This window comes from Macaca mulatta, chromosome 5 (assembly GCF_049350105.2).
Source record: "Macaca mulatta isolate MMU2019108-1 chromosome 5, T2T-MMU8v2.0, whole genome shotgun sequence".
In the NCBI taxonomy this organism is placed as follows: Eukaryota; Metazoa; Chordata; class Mammalia; order Primates; family Cercopithecidae; genus Macaca; species Macaca mulatta.
The window spans coordinates 137,734,977-137,753,690 of record NC_133410.1 but is presented as its reverse complement, the minus strand read 5'-3'; the positions used below and the strand labels follow the sequence as shown (position 1 = coordinate 137,753,690).

At 35.0% G+C, this 18,714-nt stretch overlaps 2 protein-coding genes across 6 annotated transcripts in view; both read left to right on the top strand.

Moving 5' to 3' along the window:
* Positions 1-18,714, top strand: part of SCLT1 (sodium channel and clathrin linker 1) — a 206,316-nt gene that overhangs the window by 97,191 nt on the left and 90,411 nt on the right. For all 5 annotated transcript variants that reach the window (XM_078001442.1, XM_078001441.1, XM_078001443.1 and 2 more), the window contains 1 exon segment: positions 5,908-5,978. In XM_078001442.1, the coding sequence (XP_077857568.1) occupies positions 5,908-5,978 (71 nt within the window).
* On the top strand, positions 4,750-5,265 carry LOC693947 (ribosomal protein S23-like). The gene has a single exon (XM_015139210.3). It carries the CDS (start codon positions 4,781-4,783, stop codon positions 5,210-5,212), a length of 432 nt encoding a protein of 143 aa, XP_014994696.3. The 5' UTR covers positions 4,750-4,780; the 3' UTR covers positions 5,213-5,265.

The window sequence follows — 18,714 nt, the reverse complement described above, 5'->3', positions numbered from 1 at the left end:
TAGACTAATCTAGACAGTGAGCTCCTCAAGAGTAGAGCACATGCTTAATTTTTTTAATTTCATCTGACATACTGCCAGGTATTTAATAAGAATAGTGTAATTGTTTAATAAATAGCCCATTTCCTAAAAAAATTTTGGGAAACTAAGGACCATGTATTGGTATGATACTCCTAAATTTCCCTATAAGTTCTTCCTAAAATAAATAGAATTAGTCTTCTCAATTCTGTTCTTTACCTTCTTATTCTCTCACTTTTGTTTACTTTCTTGGAATGTTATTTTTACCTCATTGTTGAGTAATAGAATTATGACACTTCAGGTAATTCCTCTCTCTTTCCCTTCTTCATTCTTGCTTAGTTACTCTGCTAATTCTTGTTAGTACCTAATAAAAATGTCTTTGTATAACAGTGGATTTGTGCCATCAAAAGTAAGTATCCAATTTTATTCTACTTTAAAAATTTTTCTTTTTTAACTGTGTAAAAAATTATTAAACCAATCTGTACCTATTCTGTTTAACATTTGAAATGTCTAATCACATACAGTTTTTGATAATATATTATACTTCCTAGAGTTTTAAAATACTAGTACTCCAGAACAAAATGGTTACTGATTTCTGTAATTAAGAAAGGCATTTTTTAATTTAATATATTTCTACATGGAATTAGTGCTTTAACCTAGCATCATAATTATTCATTACTTCTTTAATATGTCTCCTATAATTGGAATTATATCGTTCTTTGATATGTCATACCGCAGAGCCCCTATTTTATTATGATTTTGATGAAAGAAAGTCATGGGAAAAGGATGTCATATATTCCAAGGGAATATGTTAAAAATTTCTAAGGCAGAAGTAGTCTTGGTTCCAGGTTGAAGCTAAGAATAAACTGGATACAAGAAAACTGATAAAGAAATGGCATGATGGATAAAAGAGAGTTTTATAAAAATATAGAAAAGACTATATAGGTGGTTAAGATAAAAGTAAGTGATTGAAAGAAATTTTAAAATTTAAGTTTTTCTTAATGTATATAATGAATAGCAAAGAAGACTGATAAGTATAAAGGGGACAAGCAAAGTGGTAAGATCTTGTACATCTCAAAGAGCATTCAGAGCATAGTTATAGGGGCAAGTTTGAGTCCAGATCAAACTTGAAGAAAAGTTCCCTTTAAAAATCAAGCAGTTTCCAACAAAAAATTTTCTGACTACATGAATAAACTCATTAAATGAATAGATTCTTATAGATGTAGAATAAATTGATGAGTACGCAGTGAGTAAATAAACTATCTTTCAATGTAATTTGACTAACATGGCAGAGTAGGACACCCTGGACACTCCTTCTCCCCACATATACACAAATTCAGCAACAATTCATGGACAAATTTCCTCTGCGACCAACCAGAAACTAATGGAAATGTTCTCACCTCCTAGGGGATTGGAAAACCAGACTCACCAAAGCTAGCAGCGAGATTTGAGACCCTCTCTTGCTAGACACCCTGTCCCCAGTGCTGTGCCATGTGATCAAAAAGAGACCCCTTAGCTCCCAGCTTCACCCAGGGGAGGGAAGGGATTAGGTATGTGCATTCATCACCCCAAATTTTCTGAGGGTGGTCCCCAGAATACTAGCCTCTATCTTGCCAGTCTTGGAGCTCACAGATCCAGCATAGTTTGACCAACCAAGGGAAAATGGAGGCATTGGTTTGGACTGATAGATGGCATTGGTCCTGTGCTCTTCTCAGCACAGCGTAAGTAGATGAAAATTCAGTTCTCAGCTTCCCCCTAGGGAGGGCAGAAGTAGATCCAGCACTGCAGCTTCTCTGGGGCAGCCCAGAGAAATAGCATCTGTCTCACGAAGCACAGTCTAGCCACATAGGAAAGAACAGAAATAGCAGATTGGGCTGATACATGCTATAGTTCCCTACCCCCCAGCTCATCACAGAGCAAGCAGCTGCCAGCATCTCCCTGGGGAGGGAAAGAGTTTGTAGAGGCCTGCTGAATCTCTGGCCAGCTGATTGGTGGGGGTCTTCTCTTGTATGAGACTAATCCGTGAAGACTGGGAGAGGTGCCCACTTTCTCTAATGCATGGACATAAGCACAAAGTCAAGGAAAAATGAAGAACCAGCTAAAGATATTCCATACAAAGAAATAAGATAAATCTCCAGAAACCAATCCTAATGAAAAGAAGTTGTGAATTATCTGATAGGGAATTAAAAATAATTCTCTTGAAGATGCTCACCACAGTTAAAAGAACAATGCATGAACAAAGTGAGAATTGCAACAGAGAAAAAATATTAAAAAGTAGCACAAAAATCATGGATCTAAAGAACACAATAACTGAATTTAAAATAGTGTTGGGAAGTCTAGATATTCATATTCACAACATGATTTTAGACCCTTATCTTACACAACACACAAATATCAACCCAAAATGGATTAAAGACTTAAATCTAACACCTTTTACCTATAAAGTTCATAGAAGAAAACCTAGGGGAAAAGCTCCATGGCATCGGTCGTGGCAATGATTTCAAGGATACGACACCAAAAGTACAGACAGCAAGAAAAAAGTAATCAAGTGGGACTACATCAAACCAAAAAGTTTTTGCACAGCAAACGAAATCAGCAGAGTGAAAAGGCAGCCAATGGAATGGGACAAAATATTTGCAGACCATATGTCCAATAAGGGAATAATCTCCAAAGTATTTAAGGAATTTCTATAACTCAATAGTAAAAAAAACAAAAGACACACAAAAAACCTAATAACTTGATTTTTAAATGAGCTAAGTACTTAAGTAGATATTTTTCCAAGGCAACAGGTATGTGAAGAAGTGCCCAATGCTTGATGTCACTAAACATTAGGGAAACATAAATACTAAAACTACAATGAGGTGTCACCTCACACATGTCAGAGGGATTATTATCAAAACAAACAAAAAAGACAACACATATTGAAGAGGATGTGGAAAAATTGGAAACCTTGAACATTTTTGGTGGGATTGCAAAACGGTGCATCTGCTGTGGAACACAGTATAGAGTTTCCTCAAAAAAAAAAAAATATAACTACCATATGATCCAGAAATCCCTTTTCTGAATATTTATCCCAAAGTATTGAAATTAAGATCTTGAAGAGATGCTAGCGCTCCTGTGCTTATTGCAGCATGTTCACATTAGCCAAGATATGAAAACAACCTAAATGTTCATCAAAGAGGAGTGGATTAAAATGTATTAACGGACAGTGGAATGCTATTCAGCCTTTAAAAAGAAGGAAATTATGCAATATGTGATAACATGAATAAACTTTGAGAGCATTAAATGAAATAAGCCAGTCACAGAAAGACAAACACTGTATGATTTTACTTATATGGAAGTATCTATAGTAGACAGATTTATAGAAACAGAGATTGGAATGGTGACTACCAGGGCCTATGGGGAGAAGAAATAGGGACTTACTAATCAACACACGTGAAGTTTCAGTCAAACAAGATGAATAACCTCTAGAGATCTGTGCAGTATTGTACCTGTAGTCAACAATTACGTATTGTACGCTTAAACATGTTTTAGAAGTGTATAACTCATGTAAGTATTCTTACTACAAATTGATACAAATAAATATCTGTCTTTACCAATGCAAATTAGTAATATGTAACAGATATGCTCTGACATGAATGGTACATAAAAGTACATATTTCTATTTATTATGCTGTAGATATATTATAATTTCACATTTCCCATAGGTTTGCTTTACTGAAATGTTTTTTAATATTTGCTCATCTCTACAATTTACTAAAAAATATTTAATTGCATACTAACTATCTTGCATGAAAGTATAGGTTCTCTAAGTTGCAGAAATGCATCAACCATAAAATCTGTGTCTCCTTGGTAAAACAGGCTGACATATGAAATAATCAGTGAAAAAGGTGCTAAATAGATGATGGTTGAAAAGGATGCTTCCCTACACCTTCTTGAGTCTCTTAATTCTAAAATATTAATATAGTACATAATTTTCTTTATGATCATAAATATAGAACAACTATTCCATATTCAGATGCAGTTGTGGAGCTCTTACTAGGCTTGCTAGCAAGTTAAGCACCTAGGTTTCCAGCACTAGATTCTTAAAATGCAGAATTTTAGCTTATTCTTCTGTTAAGTGCTCTATGTAATCTATCTTTGAGGTGTTCCCAAATGGTCAAAAACACAAGCATTAAGTACGCTAGTGCCAAGACAGTATATATAATAAAACACTAGTTGTGCCTGTGATGTACTCAATCATGTGCCAGGCACTGGGAGTTCTGGGAAAAGCTGATCCTTTAAAAAGGCTCATATTTTAATCAGGAATACCTACACTTTAATATTTAAATATAATGTGCATTGAAAAGATATGTATTAAGTTTTATCAAAATGCAGAAAGGAAACGGTAAATTTTACCTGAGAATGAGTAAAATACACATGGTATTGAGGAATGAATGCAGACAGAATGAGGACATCCTGGGCAGAGGAAAATACAATAGTATGTTAAAAATATGAAGTCAATGAGCTCAAATAGAGCATGAGAGGAGCACAATGAAAGCTATCTCAGGGACTTTAGTTGGAGAAATGTAAGCATGATATGTTGGGACAGGATTAAATCAAAATTATTAAGATCAATCAGGAGAAACCATAATATATAAAGAAAAGGGATAAGGAATTTGTATCATCATGGATAAAACCAGCAGTTATGGAAGAAAATCAATTCCTTTAAGAAAAGTAGTTCTGGCTGCTTCTCTCTTTCGCTCAGGCCGGTGGCGCCGACAGGATGGGCAAGTGTCATGGACTTCGTACTGCTAGGAAGCTCCGCAGTCACCAACGAGACCAGAAGTGGCATGATAAACAGTACAAGAAAGCCCATTTGGGCATAGCCCTGAAGGTCAACCCTTTTGGAGGTGCTTCTCATGCAAAAGAAATCGTCCTGGAAAAAGTAGGAGTTGAAGCCAAACAGCCAAATTCTGCCATTAGGAAGTGTGTCAGGGTCCAGCTGATCAAGAATGGCAAGAAAATCACAGCCTTTGTACCCAGCGACGGTTGCTTGAACTTTATTGAGGAAAACGATGAAGTTCTGGTTGCTGGATTTGGTCGCAAAGGTCATGCTGTTGGTGATATTCCTGGAGTCCGCTTTAAGGTTGTCAAAGTAGCCAGTGTGTCTCTTCTGGCCCTGTACAAAGGCAAGAAGGAAAGACCAAGATCATAAATTTTAATGGTGCAAACACTGTAGTAATAAATTTTCTTATGCCAAAAAAAAAAGTAGTTCTACATTTAGAAGACTACTTCATATCTTACTATGGATTTCTCCAGAAGCCGACCTTCAGGAAAAAGTTCCAAAACATGTCATTTATTTAGTAAGTAATACCAGGGAGCACCAGTAAGAAGGTGGGGAAGTGGTACCAAAGAGAAGAGAAGACAGCCAATAAAAGGCTTTTTAAAATTAAGGAAGTTAACACTGTGAGTAACTAAAACTTAATGAATTCTGAAAGACAGTGTAGAACACAAGCCTCAGAGTTACTTCACCCATGCAAGAAGGGAGTTTGGGTTTTTTATGTGCCAGTTCCCTTCAGACATGTCAGGCTGCTCAGAACAGGGTGGAACATTATTTCTGTAACACTTATAGATTTATGCACAGTTGGATAGATGAGCAAAAGAGATTCAGATACCCAAAGAAAGCCATAAGACAGGAATGCATGTGTAGGTAGTTTCAAGTGAAACAGTTATCCAATGAAGTAGTAAAGGCAAGGAAAGAAGGCCAACGTTACATTTTACCCTCAAAAACTCTAATCATTATCATAAATCTCACTAAATTTTTTTTCTACTTGTATGTCTGATGTGTCATCTTTAAAGATACTGTTATTAAATATTCTAATACTGATACTTTTATTTTTCTCGTGGCAGACTAACCAACAGTTTCTGAAAACAGTAACTGAACAAAGTGTGATGATCGAACAACTCCGAAAAAAACTTAGGTATTTTCAAAAATGAGTTTCATTATTTCATTGTTAATTATTTTTCTTCAAGGGAGCTGATGATGCTGTAATTTTCCCTATGGGTGTTTTTTTTTTCCTTCCTTTTGTTAAGCTTCTGTCAATATCTTTTTGTGTGTATGATCTGTTAGGATGGGAAGAAACTGAAACCAAGATTATTAGGAGATAACTGTGATACACAGACCTCTAAATACACAGATGTTCAAGTCCCTTATATAAAATGACATAGTATTTATATATAACCTATGCACATCTTCCCATATACTTTAAATAATCTGATTTTGATTATTTTTATTGTTTTAAAAATATTTTCAATCTGCAATTGGTTGAACCCACGAATGGGGAACCCACAAATCATTTGAGCATTTTTTCATATACCTATTGTCCATTTGTATGTCTTCTTTTGAGAAATGACTATTCAGATATTTTGCCCATTATTTGTTCTTTTTCTTCCTCTTGAGTCGTTTTAGCTCTTTATATATTCCAATTCCGGTTATTAATCCCTTGTCCAGTGGGTAGTTTACAAATATTTTCTTCCATTCTGTGAGTTTTTTCATTTACTTATTGTTTCCTTTGCTGTCCAGAAGCTTTTTAGCTTGATATGATCCCATATGTACATTTTTGCTTTGGTTGCCTGTACTTTTGAAGTCCTCCTCAAGAAATCTTTACCCATACAAATGTCTGGAGTGTTTCCCCGACGTTTTCTTCTAGTAGTTTCATAGTTTCAGGTCTTAGATTTAGTCTTTGATACATTTTGATTTGATTTGGGTTTATGGCGAGAAATAGGGGTTGAAAATGCATTGACTGTAAATGCATTGATTTATTTCTGGGTTCTCTGTCTGTTCAATTCATCTATGTGTCTGTTTTTATGCCAGTACCATTCTGTTTTGTTTACTGTAAGTTTGTAGTGTAATTTGAAGTCAGTTAATGTGATGCCTCTAGCTTTGTTCTCTTTGCTCAGGATTGCTTTATCCTATATCTTTTTTGGTTCCCTTTAAATTTTAGGATTTTTTTCTATTTCTGTAAAGAATGTCATTGGTATTTTGATTGCATTTAATCTATAGATTTGATTGCTTTGGGTACTATGGATACTTTAACAATATTAATTCTTCCGATTCATGAACATGGAATATCTTTCCATTGTTTTGTGTCATCTTCAATTTCTTTCATCAAAGTTTAATAGTTTTCTTTTAGGTTTCTTTTACTTCTTTGGTTATTTGTTCCTGAGTATTTTGTTTTATTTGTAGCTATTGTAAAGTTCTTGGTTTTTTTTTTTTTTCCCAGATTGTTCAGTTGGCATATAGAAATAATACTGATTTTTGTTTGTTTGGTGATCTTGTATGTGGCAACTTTACTTAATTTATCCAATCTAATAGTTTTTTTGATTGAATCTTTAGGTTTTTCTAAATATAAGATCATGTCATCTGCGAACAAGGATAATTTGACTTCTTCCTTTCCAATTTGGGTGCCCTTTATTTCCTTCTCTTGTCTAACTATTTTGGGTAGGACTTCTTACACTGTGTTGAATAATAGTGGTGAAAGTAGGTATCCTTGTCTTGTTCCAGATATTAGCAGAAAGGCTTTCAGTTTTTCCCCATTCAGTATGATATTAGCTGTGGGTTTGTCATACATTACTTTTACTGTGTTGAGATATGTTTCTCTTATACCCAGGTTTTCTTTAGAGTTTTTATCAAAAAGGGATGTTGAATTTTATCAAATGCTTTTTCAGCATCAATTGAAATTATCATATGGTTTTTGTCTTTTGTTCTGTTGATATATCACATTTATTGATTTTCACATATTGAACCATCCATGCATCCCTGGGATGAATCCCACTTGATCATGAAGAATGATCTCTTTAATATGTTGTTGAATTGAGTTTCCTAATATTTTGTTGAGGATTTTTTCATCTGTGTTCATCAGAGATGTTGGCGTATAGCATTCCTTATTGTGCTGTGTCTTTGTCTGGTTTTGGTATCAGGGTGATACTGAATAAGTTTGGAAGTATTCCTTTCACAATTTTTTGGAATAGTTAGAGTAGGATTGGTATTAGTTCTTCTTTAAATGTTCAATAGAATCCAGCAATGAAGCCATCAAGTCCCAGTCTTTTCTTTGATGGGAGATTTTTTATTGCCGCTTCTATCTTTTTATTTGTTATTGGTCTGTTCAAGTTTTGTATTTCTTCATGGTTAAATCTTGGTAGGTCGGATGTTTCTAGGAATTTATTCATTTCTTCTAGATTTTCTAATTTATTGGCATATTGTTTTTCATAATAGTTTCTAATGATATTTTGAATTTTTGTGGTTTCAGTTGTAATATCTCCTTCTTCATCTCATTTTATTTACCTGAGTCTTCCGTATTTTTTTTTTTTAGATTGGCTAAAGATTTGTTGATTTTGTTTGTCTTAAAAAAACAACTTTTTTTCATTTATCTTTTGTATTTTTTAGTCTGAATTTTATTTATTTCTGCTCTGCTCTTTATTATTTCTTATACTAATGTTAAGTTTGGTTTTCTCTTGCTTTTCCAGTTGTTTAATAAATATCCTTAGGTTGTTTATTTGAAGTTTTTCTACTTTTTGATGGAGGTGTCTATTACTATAAACTTCACTTTTAGTGCTGCTTTTGCTGTATCTGTAGGTTGTGATACATTGTTTCTATTTTTATTTAACAAATATTTAAATTTCCTTCTAAATTGGTTAATTGACTCAATGGTCATTCAGGAGCATATTGTTTAATTTCCTTATGTTTGTGTTGTTTCAAGTTCCTCTTGTTACTGAATTTTAGTTTTATTCCTTTGTAGTCAGAAAAGATACTTTATATAATTTCAGTTTGTTTGAATTTTGGGGACTTGTTTTATGGCCTAATATATGTTCTGTCCTTGAGACTGTTTCATATACTGAGAAGAAGAACGTGTATTTTTCACCTGTTGGATGAAATACTCTGTAAATGTTTATTAGGTCAATATAGTCTATAGTACAAATTGAATCTAATGTTTCTTTGTTGATATTCTATGTAGATTATCTGTCCAGTTCTGAAAGAGGGGTGTTGAAGTTCTCAGCTATTATTTTATTGGTGTCTAACTTTATCTTTAGTTTTAATATTTGCTTTATATATGTGGATGTTCCAGCATTGAGTACATATATATTTATAATTCTTATATCCTTTTGTGGGATTGACCCCTTTATCATTATATAATAACATTTTTTACTCTCTTTACAATTTTTGTCTTGAAATCTATTTTATCTGGTGTAAGTATAGCTACGCTTGCTCTTTAGGGGTTTTTGTTTGCATGGAAATATTGAAAATATTTCCTACATTTTCAGTCTTTGGGTGTCTTTATAGATGAAATGAGTTTCTTGTAGGCAGTATATGATTAGGTCTTATTTTTTTTCTATTCAGCTACTTTTTTTTTATTTGAGAATTCAGTCCAGTTACATTTAGTGTTACTAGTAATAGGTAAGGACTCACTACTGCCATTTTGTTACTTTTTTTCTGGGATTGTATTGTTGGTCCTCCCTTCCTTTCTGTCTTCCTTTGTGTAAAAGTGACTTTCTCTTGTAGTAGATTTTAATTTCTTGGCTTTTCAGATTTTTTTGTATCTATTATAGTTTTTATTTTGTGGTTACCATGAGGCTTGCAAATACTATAACCAATTGTTTTAAACTGATGACAACTTAACTCTGATTATAAAGAAAAATAAGCAAAGAGAATTTAAAACTCCACACTTTAACTTCATCTCCACTGCTTTTTGATTTGTTGTCTCTATTTATGTATATTTTATATTGTCTATCTCTTCAAAAGTTGTAGTATTTATCATTTTTGGTAAGTCTGTCTTCTAGTCTTCTGACGAAAGATATTAGTGGTTTATACATCACAATTAGAATTAAAGGTGTCTGACCAGAGTTAGACTATTCTGTATTTGTCTGTGTACTTACTGTTGCCAGTGAGTTTTATATCTTCAGATGATATCTTGTTACTAATGAACACCCTTTTCTTTTGGATTGAAGAACTCCCTTTAACATTTCTTGTAAGACAGGTTTGGTGTTGACAAATTCCATAAGCTTTTTTTTTTTTTTTCTGTGAAAGTTTTAATTTCTCCTCTATGTTTGAAGGACAGTTTTTCTTTTACATATTATTTGCTTCTCTTCTCTTGCTGCTTTTAAGATCCTTTATCCTTGACCTTCGAGACTTTGATTATTATATGTCCAGAAGTAGTCTTATTTGGTTTGAATCTGCTTGGTGTTCTTTGACCTTCTTGTACCTGGATATTCATATCTTTCTGTGGGTTTGGAAAGTTCTCTGTTATTATTCTTTGAATAAACTTTCTACATCATCTCTCTTAGTACATCCTCTTTAAGACCAGTAACTCTTAGATTTGCCCCTTTAAGACTGTTTTAAAGATATTGTAGGCATGTTTCATTCTTTTTTTCTCCTCTGAGTGTGTATTTTCGTATAGCCTGTCTTCAAGCTCATGGATTCTTCTAGTTGTTCAGTTCTGCTTTTGAGAGAGTGATGCATTTGTCAGTTTTTCAACTGAATTTTTCAACTCCAGAATTTCTACATGACTTTTAAAAAATTATTTCAGTCTCTGTCAAATTTCTGACAGGATTCTGAATTCCTTCTGTTATCTTGAAACTTGTTGAGCTTCCCCAAAACAGCAATTAATACTTTGAATTCCTTGTATGTAAGGTCACATATTTCTGTCACTCTAGGATTGGTTACACTGGTGCCTTATTTAGTTCATCTGGTAAGGTCATGTTTTTCCTGAATGTTCTTTGTACTTGTGGAGGCTCATTGGTATCTGAGCAATGAAGAGTTAGGTATTTATTATAATTTTTGCAGTCTTGGCTTGTTTGTATTCTTCCTTCTTGAGTGGGCTTTCCACGAATCTAAAAGAGATTGAGTGTAGTGACCTAAGCCTGCAATTATTGCAGCCATTTCAGAACATTGCAGAAGCCATTTCAGAACCATTCCTAGGCTTCGATTCCTTAGGAATTCGTAAGGATTCCTAAGGAATCGAAGCCTAGGAATGCTGCAGCTCTTAGATCCTCCTGCATACACAGACTTGCTAGACTTTGGTAAGATGAGGGATAATTCCCTGGGTAACCAGGCAAAGTCTCTTACTCCTTCCACAATCAGAAGGAGTCTCTCTGTGCACTGTGCTGTCTGGAGTTGGGGAGAGGTGACGTGGCCATTCTCATGGCTTTCACAGCTAGCACTACACAGAGTCACACCTGAATCCCTGCAGACCAGTACGGTACTGGGGCTAACCCAAGGCCTGCAGCCACCACTGCCTGATGTTTATTCAAGGCCCAGGACCACTTCAGTTAGCAGGGGGTGAATTCTGCCAGGATGGGGTGCATCCCATTAGAGGAGTGGATTCTCTTCTAGCACAGAGTGAGTCTAGAAACCCATTCAGGTGCAAAAATCTAGAATCTGGGACTTCAGAAATCTGCTTGGTGCTTTTACTGTGGCTGAGCTAGTATTCAAGTTGCAAGACACAGTCTTCTATACTCTTCCTTCCCCTTTCCCCACGCAGAAAGAGTCTCTTTGGAGCAGTACTGCCTGGAGTTTGGGAAGGGATGACACAGGCAATCCCTTGGCTGCCACTGCTGGTCACACTGGGTTGTACCCTAAGTGCACTGCCTCTGAGACCAGTGCAGCACCAGGGCTTGCCTTAGGACTGCAGTCCTTGTGGCCTGACTACCACTTAAATTTATTCCAGGCCCAGGCTACTTTAGTCAGTGGTAGTGAAGGCAGCAGAGACTTGGTTTCCTCCCACTGGGACGGTGAATTCCCCTCTGGTTTGGGGCTGGTCTAAATGCTCTCTCCATGGGTGCTGGTGGAATTCTAGCCTGTGTTGTGTTCTACTGTGACAGGACAGCACTGAGTTCTAATGCAAAGTTCAACACTTACTTCACCCTCCCTCTAGCACACAAATTATCTGTCCACTCTGCACTGCTTGGGATTGTGGGCAGTTTGTATAGGTAATGAAAAACTGTCTTTCCTACACTCATCGGTACCTCTTTCCTTGATACTATGTTCAAACCAGGTATTGTAATCACTCACATGATTTTTTGGTTCTTATGAAGATGCTTTCTTATGTGAGTGGTCATTCAATTTGGTATTTTTGCAGGGGAACAGTTGTTGGAGAGTTCTATTCAGCCATCTTGCTCTGCTTCCTCTCCTTAGAGAAATACTTCTTAATCAAGATTTAGGCTGGGCGCAGTGGCTTATGCCTGTAATCCCAGCACTTTGGGAGGCCGAGGCAGACAGATCACCTAAGGTCAGGATTTTGAGACCAGCCTGGCCAACATGGTGAAACCCCATCTCTACAAAAATTAAAATTAGCCTATCATGAAAAAAACAAAAGATTTATATACAAGGCAAAAAGGAAAAGATTTCTTTACTTAAATATGTTAAAATATTAGGCTTCTGTTACAAAAACAATATAAGTCAAATGAAAAGACAACTCATAGTCTGTGAGAAGACATTTACAGTGCATGTATTGTAACTGACAACAGATTAGTGTTAAGGACACATTAACTGATTAAGTATCAATAAGAATAATTAACTCATCAAAAATTAGGCAAAGGATATGAATAAGCATTTCAAAAGTTACAGCGATCAGGAAAATGCAAGTAAAAAACGTGATACTACTTCATACTCAGCAATCAATGTAAAAATGTGGAGTGTAATAACGAGGCCAAAAAATTACAGTGCGATACAGTTTAAATGTTTTAAACAATAGTGTGTATTGATCATTGATATATGTATATGGATATATCAATATATATTCATAATATATAGTAAAAATTATATGTCTATTACATATATATGTAGTGTATGTGTGTGTGCATTACAAGAGAATAAAGTACCATTCCCAGAAATTATGTATCCTTACTTCAAGTTAATGATTGTCTCTGTGGAATGAGGCTATTTGTGGAAGTAGAGAATTGAAGACAACCTAGGTATCTGTAACTAAGGGAATGAACAGTAAAATGTGGTAATTACATCCTGTGAAATACTGTGCATTATTTAGAAACACATATTTACATGAAAAGATGTAGTTACAGCATCATGGGTAGAACTAGAAAACAATGTTTATATTTAAAAAGTAAAATATATGGGTCTCTAGCATAAAACACATGCTTGTAATAACAGTATATGTTTTACCAGAAAATGTGTATATCTGAGGACATATCACATTTTTATGTGAACTTATGAAATGGAGGAGAATGAGAAAGGGATTGGGAATAAGCAAAAAACAAAAATAAACAAATGAAAACATCTTTTACAGCTGATAATGATAATAGGTCATGGAGTGAATAGTGTAAAAGTTCAACTCTGCATTCAAGGTTAAGAAAAGAGTAGAAGGAAAAAAAGAATATGAGATTTTTGGCATACTTAGGATAAATTAGAAGGTAGAGATCCTGGAAGGATGAGTAAGGAAACTGGTTCATAAAGACCTACAATCATATTATAGTAATGGAAATAGAGAATAAAAATGCATATAAAAAATCTATATAGGAAAAATGGGCCGAACTTCATAATATTGGACTAAAGGACAGGGGAAGAATCGTGAAATTTTATTGCTAGAAGGTATGTTAATGTTCATCTAGTTTAACTTCCTAATTTTATAGAAAACTCAAAGTGAACCAAAGGCTTAGAAACTATTTGTCTTGTCCAGAGTTGCACAACGAATTCATGGAAAAGCCAAATTAGAACTCACATCTTGCAACTACTAATCTAGTGAGCATCTAAGCCTAGCTCTCTGACAGTATGCACAGCAGTAGGGAAGTTAAGTAGGAGAGTTGATTGGGGGGAAAAAGTATGATGAGTAGATACTTTGATTTTTGACATCTGCCTGGAAGATCATTTAGCATGGACATTAGGGCCTAAGGATTATACATTGAGTTTAGAGATTGATAAAACTAGTTGCAGTTTTCCAAAGCCTAAAATGTCTTAAGTGTTTAATTGTCCATGAGCAACTTTGCCATAATATTTACTGACAGTATTCCATAGCTTAACATTAAGCAGTTCAGAGTTGTATACATAAAACTATACTTGCTTTTCCTGCCACAGATTTGAAGGAACATAAGGATAAACAGATGCTTCTTTTAGGGAAGAGGGTGTTGCTTTCAAGTATGACAGATTCTGAATGATGGGCATATTGACATTACCAGAATTTAGGTTTTGAGATGCTCTATGTAACCATGCCAAGAATAACTAAATTAGAAACTGCTTAAGCACTAGAGTTGTTTAAGTTTGTGCTTATACTGAAACATATTAATTTCATTTGTTGTCTGATAGTGTGGTGCAAAAAAGTTAAAACCATGTGAATTTATAATTAAAGCTTTAATCATATTTCATTTTGAGAGTTTTTGGTGATACCTTGTCATAGTAGATAAAACTCTTCAGCCTATTTTCTTAAGAACCTTCGTTCACCTGATCTTCCTTAACCCTCCAGTTATACAGAAAAGTAGTCATATTGCTGTTTCTCAGAAAAACTTTTGGTAACCTCCTTTTTGCCTTAGATCATTCTGTTTCTCAGAAAATTTATAATTTTCTAAACCTAGCTAAAACTTGCCGTCTCCCAAAAGACTTATCTCATTCATTCTACCAGATTTTTACTCTTTTATTCTTGTGAACCTACTCAGTATTTATTCATTTAAACTTAGATTTATACTGTTTTTCCAGAGGTGCTTTTTTGTCTTATATACTTATTTATAATATATATCCAACTGAGTTATGATGATAATTATTTTCCAACTCTCATGTGCTTAGATTTTATGCCTGCCTTGTAAAGTCTTCGAAGGGAAAGATTGTCCTTTATTATATATTTTTAGGAATAACCAATGTTATCTTTTAAAAGGATGTACTATAAAGACTAAGTAGTGGCCGGGCGCTGTGGCTTACGCGTGTAATCCCAGCACTTTGGGAGGCTGAGGCAGGCGGATCACCTGAGGTCGGGAGTTCAAGACCAGCCTGACCAATATGGAGAAACCCCGTCTCTACTAAAAATACAAAATTAGCCGAACTTGGTGGCACATGCCTATAATCCCAGCTACTAGGGAGGCTGGGGCAGGAGAATCACTTGAACCTGGGAGGCAGAGGTTGCAATGAGCTGAGATCACACCTTTGCACTCCAGCCTGGGCAACAAGAGTGAAACTCCGTCTCAAAAAAAAAAAAAAGATTAAGTAAAGCATTTGCATGGGTTCCTTATTAACGTTTCATCAGAGTAGCATCATCAGAATATTTGTTAAAAATAATTTTAGCTGGCCAGGTATGGTAGCTCAAGCCTGTAATCTCAGCACTTTTGGAGGCCAAGGTGGGTGGATCACCTGAGGTCAGGAGTTTGAGAACAGCCTGGCGAACATGGTGAAACCCCATCTCTACTAAAAATACAAAAATTAGCTGGGCGTGGTGGTGGGCACCTATAATCCCAGCTACTCGGGAGACTGAGACAGAAGAATTGCTTGAACCCAGGAAGCAGAGATTGCAGTGACCTGAGATTGTGCCATTGTACTCCAGCCTGGGCAACAGAGCAAGACTCCATCTCAAAATAATAATAACTTAGCCACTAAGGACTTATCTCATTAACAGACATAGATATTATCTTCATATAAGGAGCCTATAATTTGTCAAATCAATTTATTTTATATTCATTAAGAACTTAAAAATGTACATCTGTGCTCTGAGGGTAGAAACAGTCTTTATAATAAGTTTATGTATAATGTGATAGCCTCAAAGTTATTTTAATTTCACCCATTTCATCTCTTGCGCACTTTTGTAGCTTCGACAGTTTCTATGAGGATGAGATCTCATTAAATTTTTCTAGCTCGAAGTTCTCCTGGTTCTCTCTACCCACATGGCTCAGAGACACCTGAAAAGCAGCAGGCTCCAAACTAACCTTATCATTATCTCTCAAATCTTTTATCCATATTCGTGAATTGTACGATCCAATTCCTGATTCAGAAAACTAGGAGACATCATAAATTCTTTTCTGTCCCAACTCTACCTTATAAATATCTCTCTGATCTTTCACTTCATTACTTTCTCATCTGAGCTACAGCTGTAACCTCTAAATTAGCTTACTGCCTCCATCTTCCTTTTTCATACTGTTATCAAAGTGATCTTTCTAAAATATGTCTGATCATGTCACTCTCCTTCAATGGTTACTAAATACCTATAGGATATAATCCAAATTATTCAACTTGACAAATTACTCAGCTTGAGTCTCCTGTAGTACCAAACATGCCTTCTTCCTATGTGCCTCAACTGTAGACTGCACATACATCTGTCACAGCATTTTTTTTCTTTTTCTTTTTTTTTTTTTGGCGGGAGACCAGAGTTTTATTATTATTCAAATCAGTCTCCCCGAAAACCCTCAGGGATCAGAGTTTTTAAGGATAATTTGGCGGGTAGGGGCCAGTGAGTCAGGAGTGCTGATTGATTGGCTCAAGGATGAAATCACAGGGACTCGAAGCTGTCCTCTTATGCTGAGTCAGTTCCTGAGTAGGGGCCACAGAACCGGTTGGCAGGTCCAGGTGGGGCCATCCGGTTGTCAGAAATGCAAAAACCTGGAAAGACATCTTAAAAGAACAATCTTAGGTTTACAATAGTAATGTTATCTTCAAGAGTAATTGAGGAAGTTGCAAATCTTAAGACCTCCAGACTAAATGGCTGGTAATATTTAGAATTCCAGCCCCTCTCATCCTAACTTGGTGGCTCGGGGCCTTTCATTCATTTTACAAGAACAGTGTAGCTTTTGGGAAGGGCTATTTAAACTATAAACTAAATTCCTTCCCAAGGCTAATTCAGCCTATGCCCAGGAATGGACAAAGAGAGTTTGGAGGTTAGAAGCAAGATGCAGTTGGTTAGATCTGATATCTTACACTGTCACAGCATTTTTAACACTTTATTGTTTACAAATCCATCTCTCTACACTAGTCTTTGAGCCCCTGGAAGGAATGGATTATGATTTGGTGATTTTTATCTTGCCATCATCTAGCACAGTACTAGACATATGGCAGGTGCTCAAAAAAATACTTGAGTGAGTGAGTCAGTTAATTAAATAATTAAATTGCAATTTATTGGAGAGACAAAGCTAATTTATTCATGCAGATTTTCTATCTGCGTCCTTTGCTCTTTGACCTCTCAGGGCACAATTGTTTTCTTGAACTGTCATTATTTTTAAAAATTATATTTTGTCTCCTTCAGCTACACAGAAATGTGTGACCACTTAGAAGTTGGATTTCCAAAACAACACACCTGAAAAAAATCATTTTAATATAATTAATAGAAGCTTTGCACAATGAATTTAAAAGATTTTTAGTGTTTCTCATTATAGATCCAGGCTTTAAGCTATATTAACTTTTAAATGTTTTTATTACCAATAATCTCAAAGTTTGACTGGGTGCTAGAGCCTTAAATATTTTTTATGTTTAGTGGTTTCTCTATATTTAAATGTGAAATAAAATCCAGAACATCTTTAAAATATGATAGCAAAATTACTTATATATAAGTGGCTTCATTGAAGAGCATTAGAGCTGATGTGATAGGAATGCAATTCTTAGTATTGCTCTATCATATTAAATCTGAAAAGGTAAATTATATAAATCACAGTTTGTATACATTCATTGTGTTCATTTTAATCTTTGTTACAAATGCATATTTTTTTCTTTAAAAATGTATGTGCTGATAATTTTTATATACTATCTTACTTTTTTAAAAGACATGTACTTTTGCCGGGTAATAGTTTTATTTTAGCTGAGATAACATATTTTTCTCAGATGTTTCATATTCCAATTTAAATAATATTGTGTCTTCTATTATAAAAATGCTATGGAAATCTGGAATTCATGGATCACTAGTTTTAATTCATAGTGTGTCTTGGAAACAATCCCATGTGAGAAATGGCCCTGAGCAGATGTGCTTAGTCATAGAATTGCCAGACAGTTCCTTATGTGTTGGCAGCTAGTTTTCTGAGCATGGAAAACAGGTTTTAAGATAAGGAGTAGGGCTTTGCTGTCAGTTTTCTATTTCTTCACACTGTTTTACTTTAATGTTATTTAAAGGGATTACTGTCACCTTTATTCAATATATTTTTTTTTTCCTCTCAATCTTTAAGAGACAGTAACAAGATTGATTATTAGACTTTTAGAACACACTAGTCAAGAGTGGAACCTTAGCCACAGTTAATTAATATTAACATTTCTTGTTTGGGGTTCTGGCAAGAATAAAACAAATACATAACATCATCGTTCAGAACTTTTGCCTCTAAGAGTAGATGACTGTTTTCTGTCAAAATATATTTTAATTGATGTTTATAACTTTCTTTTGCAAATACTCTACATTATTCTACCTATCTTTAAAAATGTGGTTCTGTCTGGTATGAAATTTAAAAAGCATAGGCTTTGAAGTCAGCTCTAGTTTTTTATTCTGGCTCTGCCATTGTCTTAATCCATTGGGGCTGCTATAACAAAATGCCACATACTGAAAAGCTCATAAACAACAGAAATATATTTATTACAGTCTGGAGGCCAGGAAGTTCAGAATTAAGAAGATGGCAGATTTGGGGTTTGGTGAGGGGCTGTTTCCTGATTATACATGACACCTTCTCTCTTTGTCTTCACGCAGTAAAAGGGGCAAACAAGCCTCCCTTGGGCCTCTCTTATGAGGGCGCTAATCCCATTTTCGAGGGCACTGCTATCAT

Bases quoted from the DNA above. Each gene is read 5' to 3' on its own strand.
- LOC693947 (XM_015139210.3), top strand. From the start codon at position 4,781: ATGGGCAAGTGTCATGGACTTCGTACTGCTAGGAAGCTCCGCAGTCAC.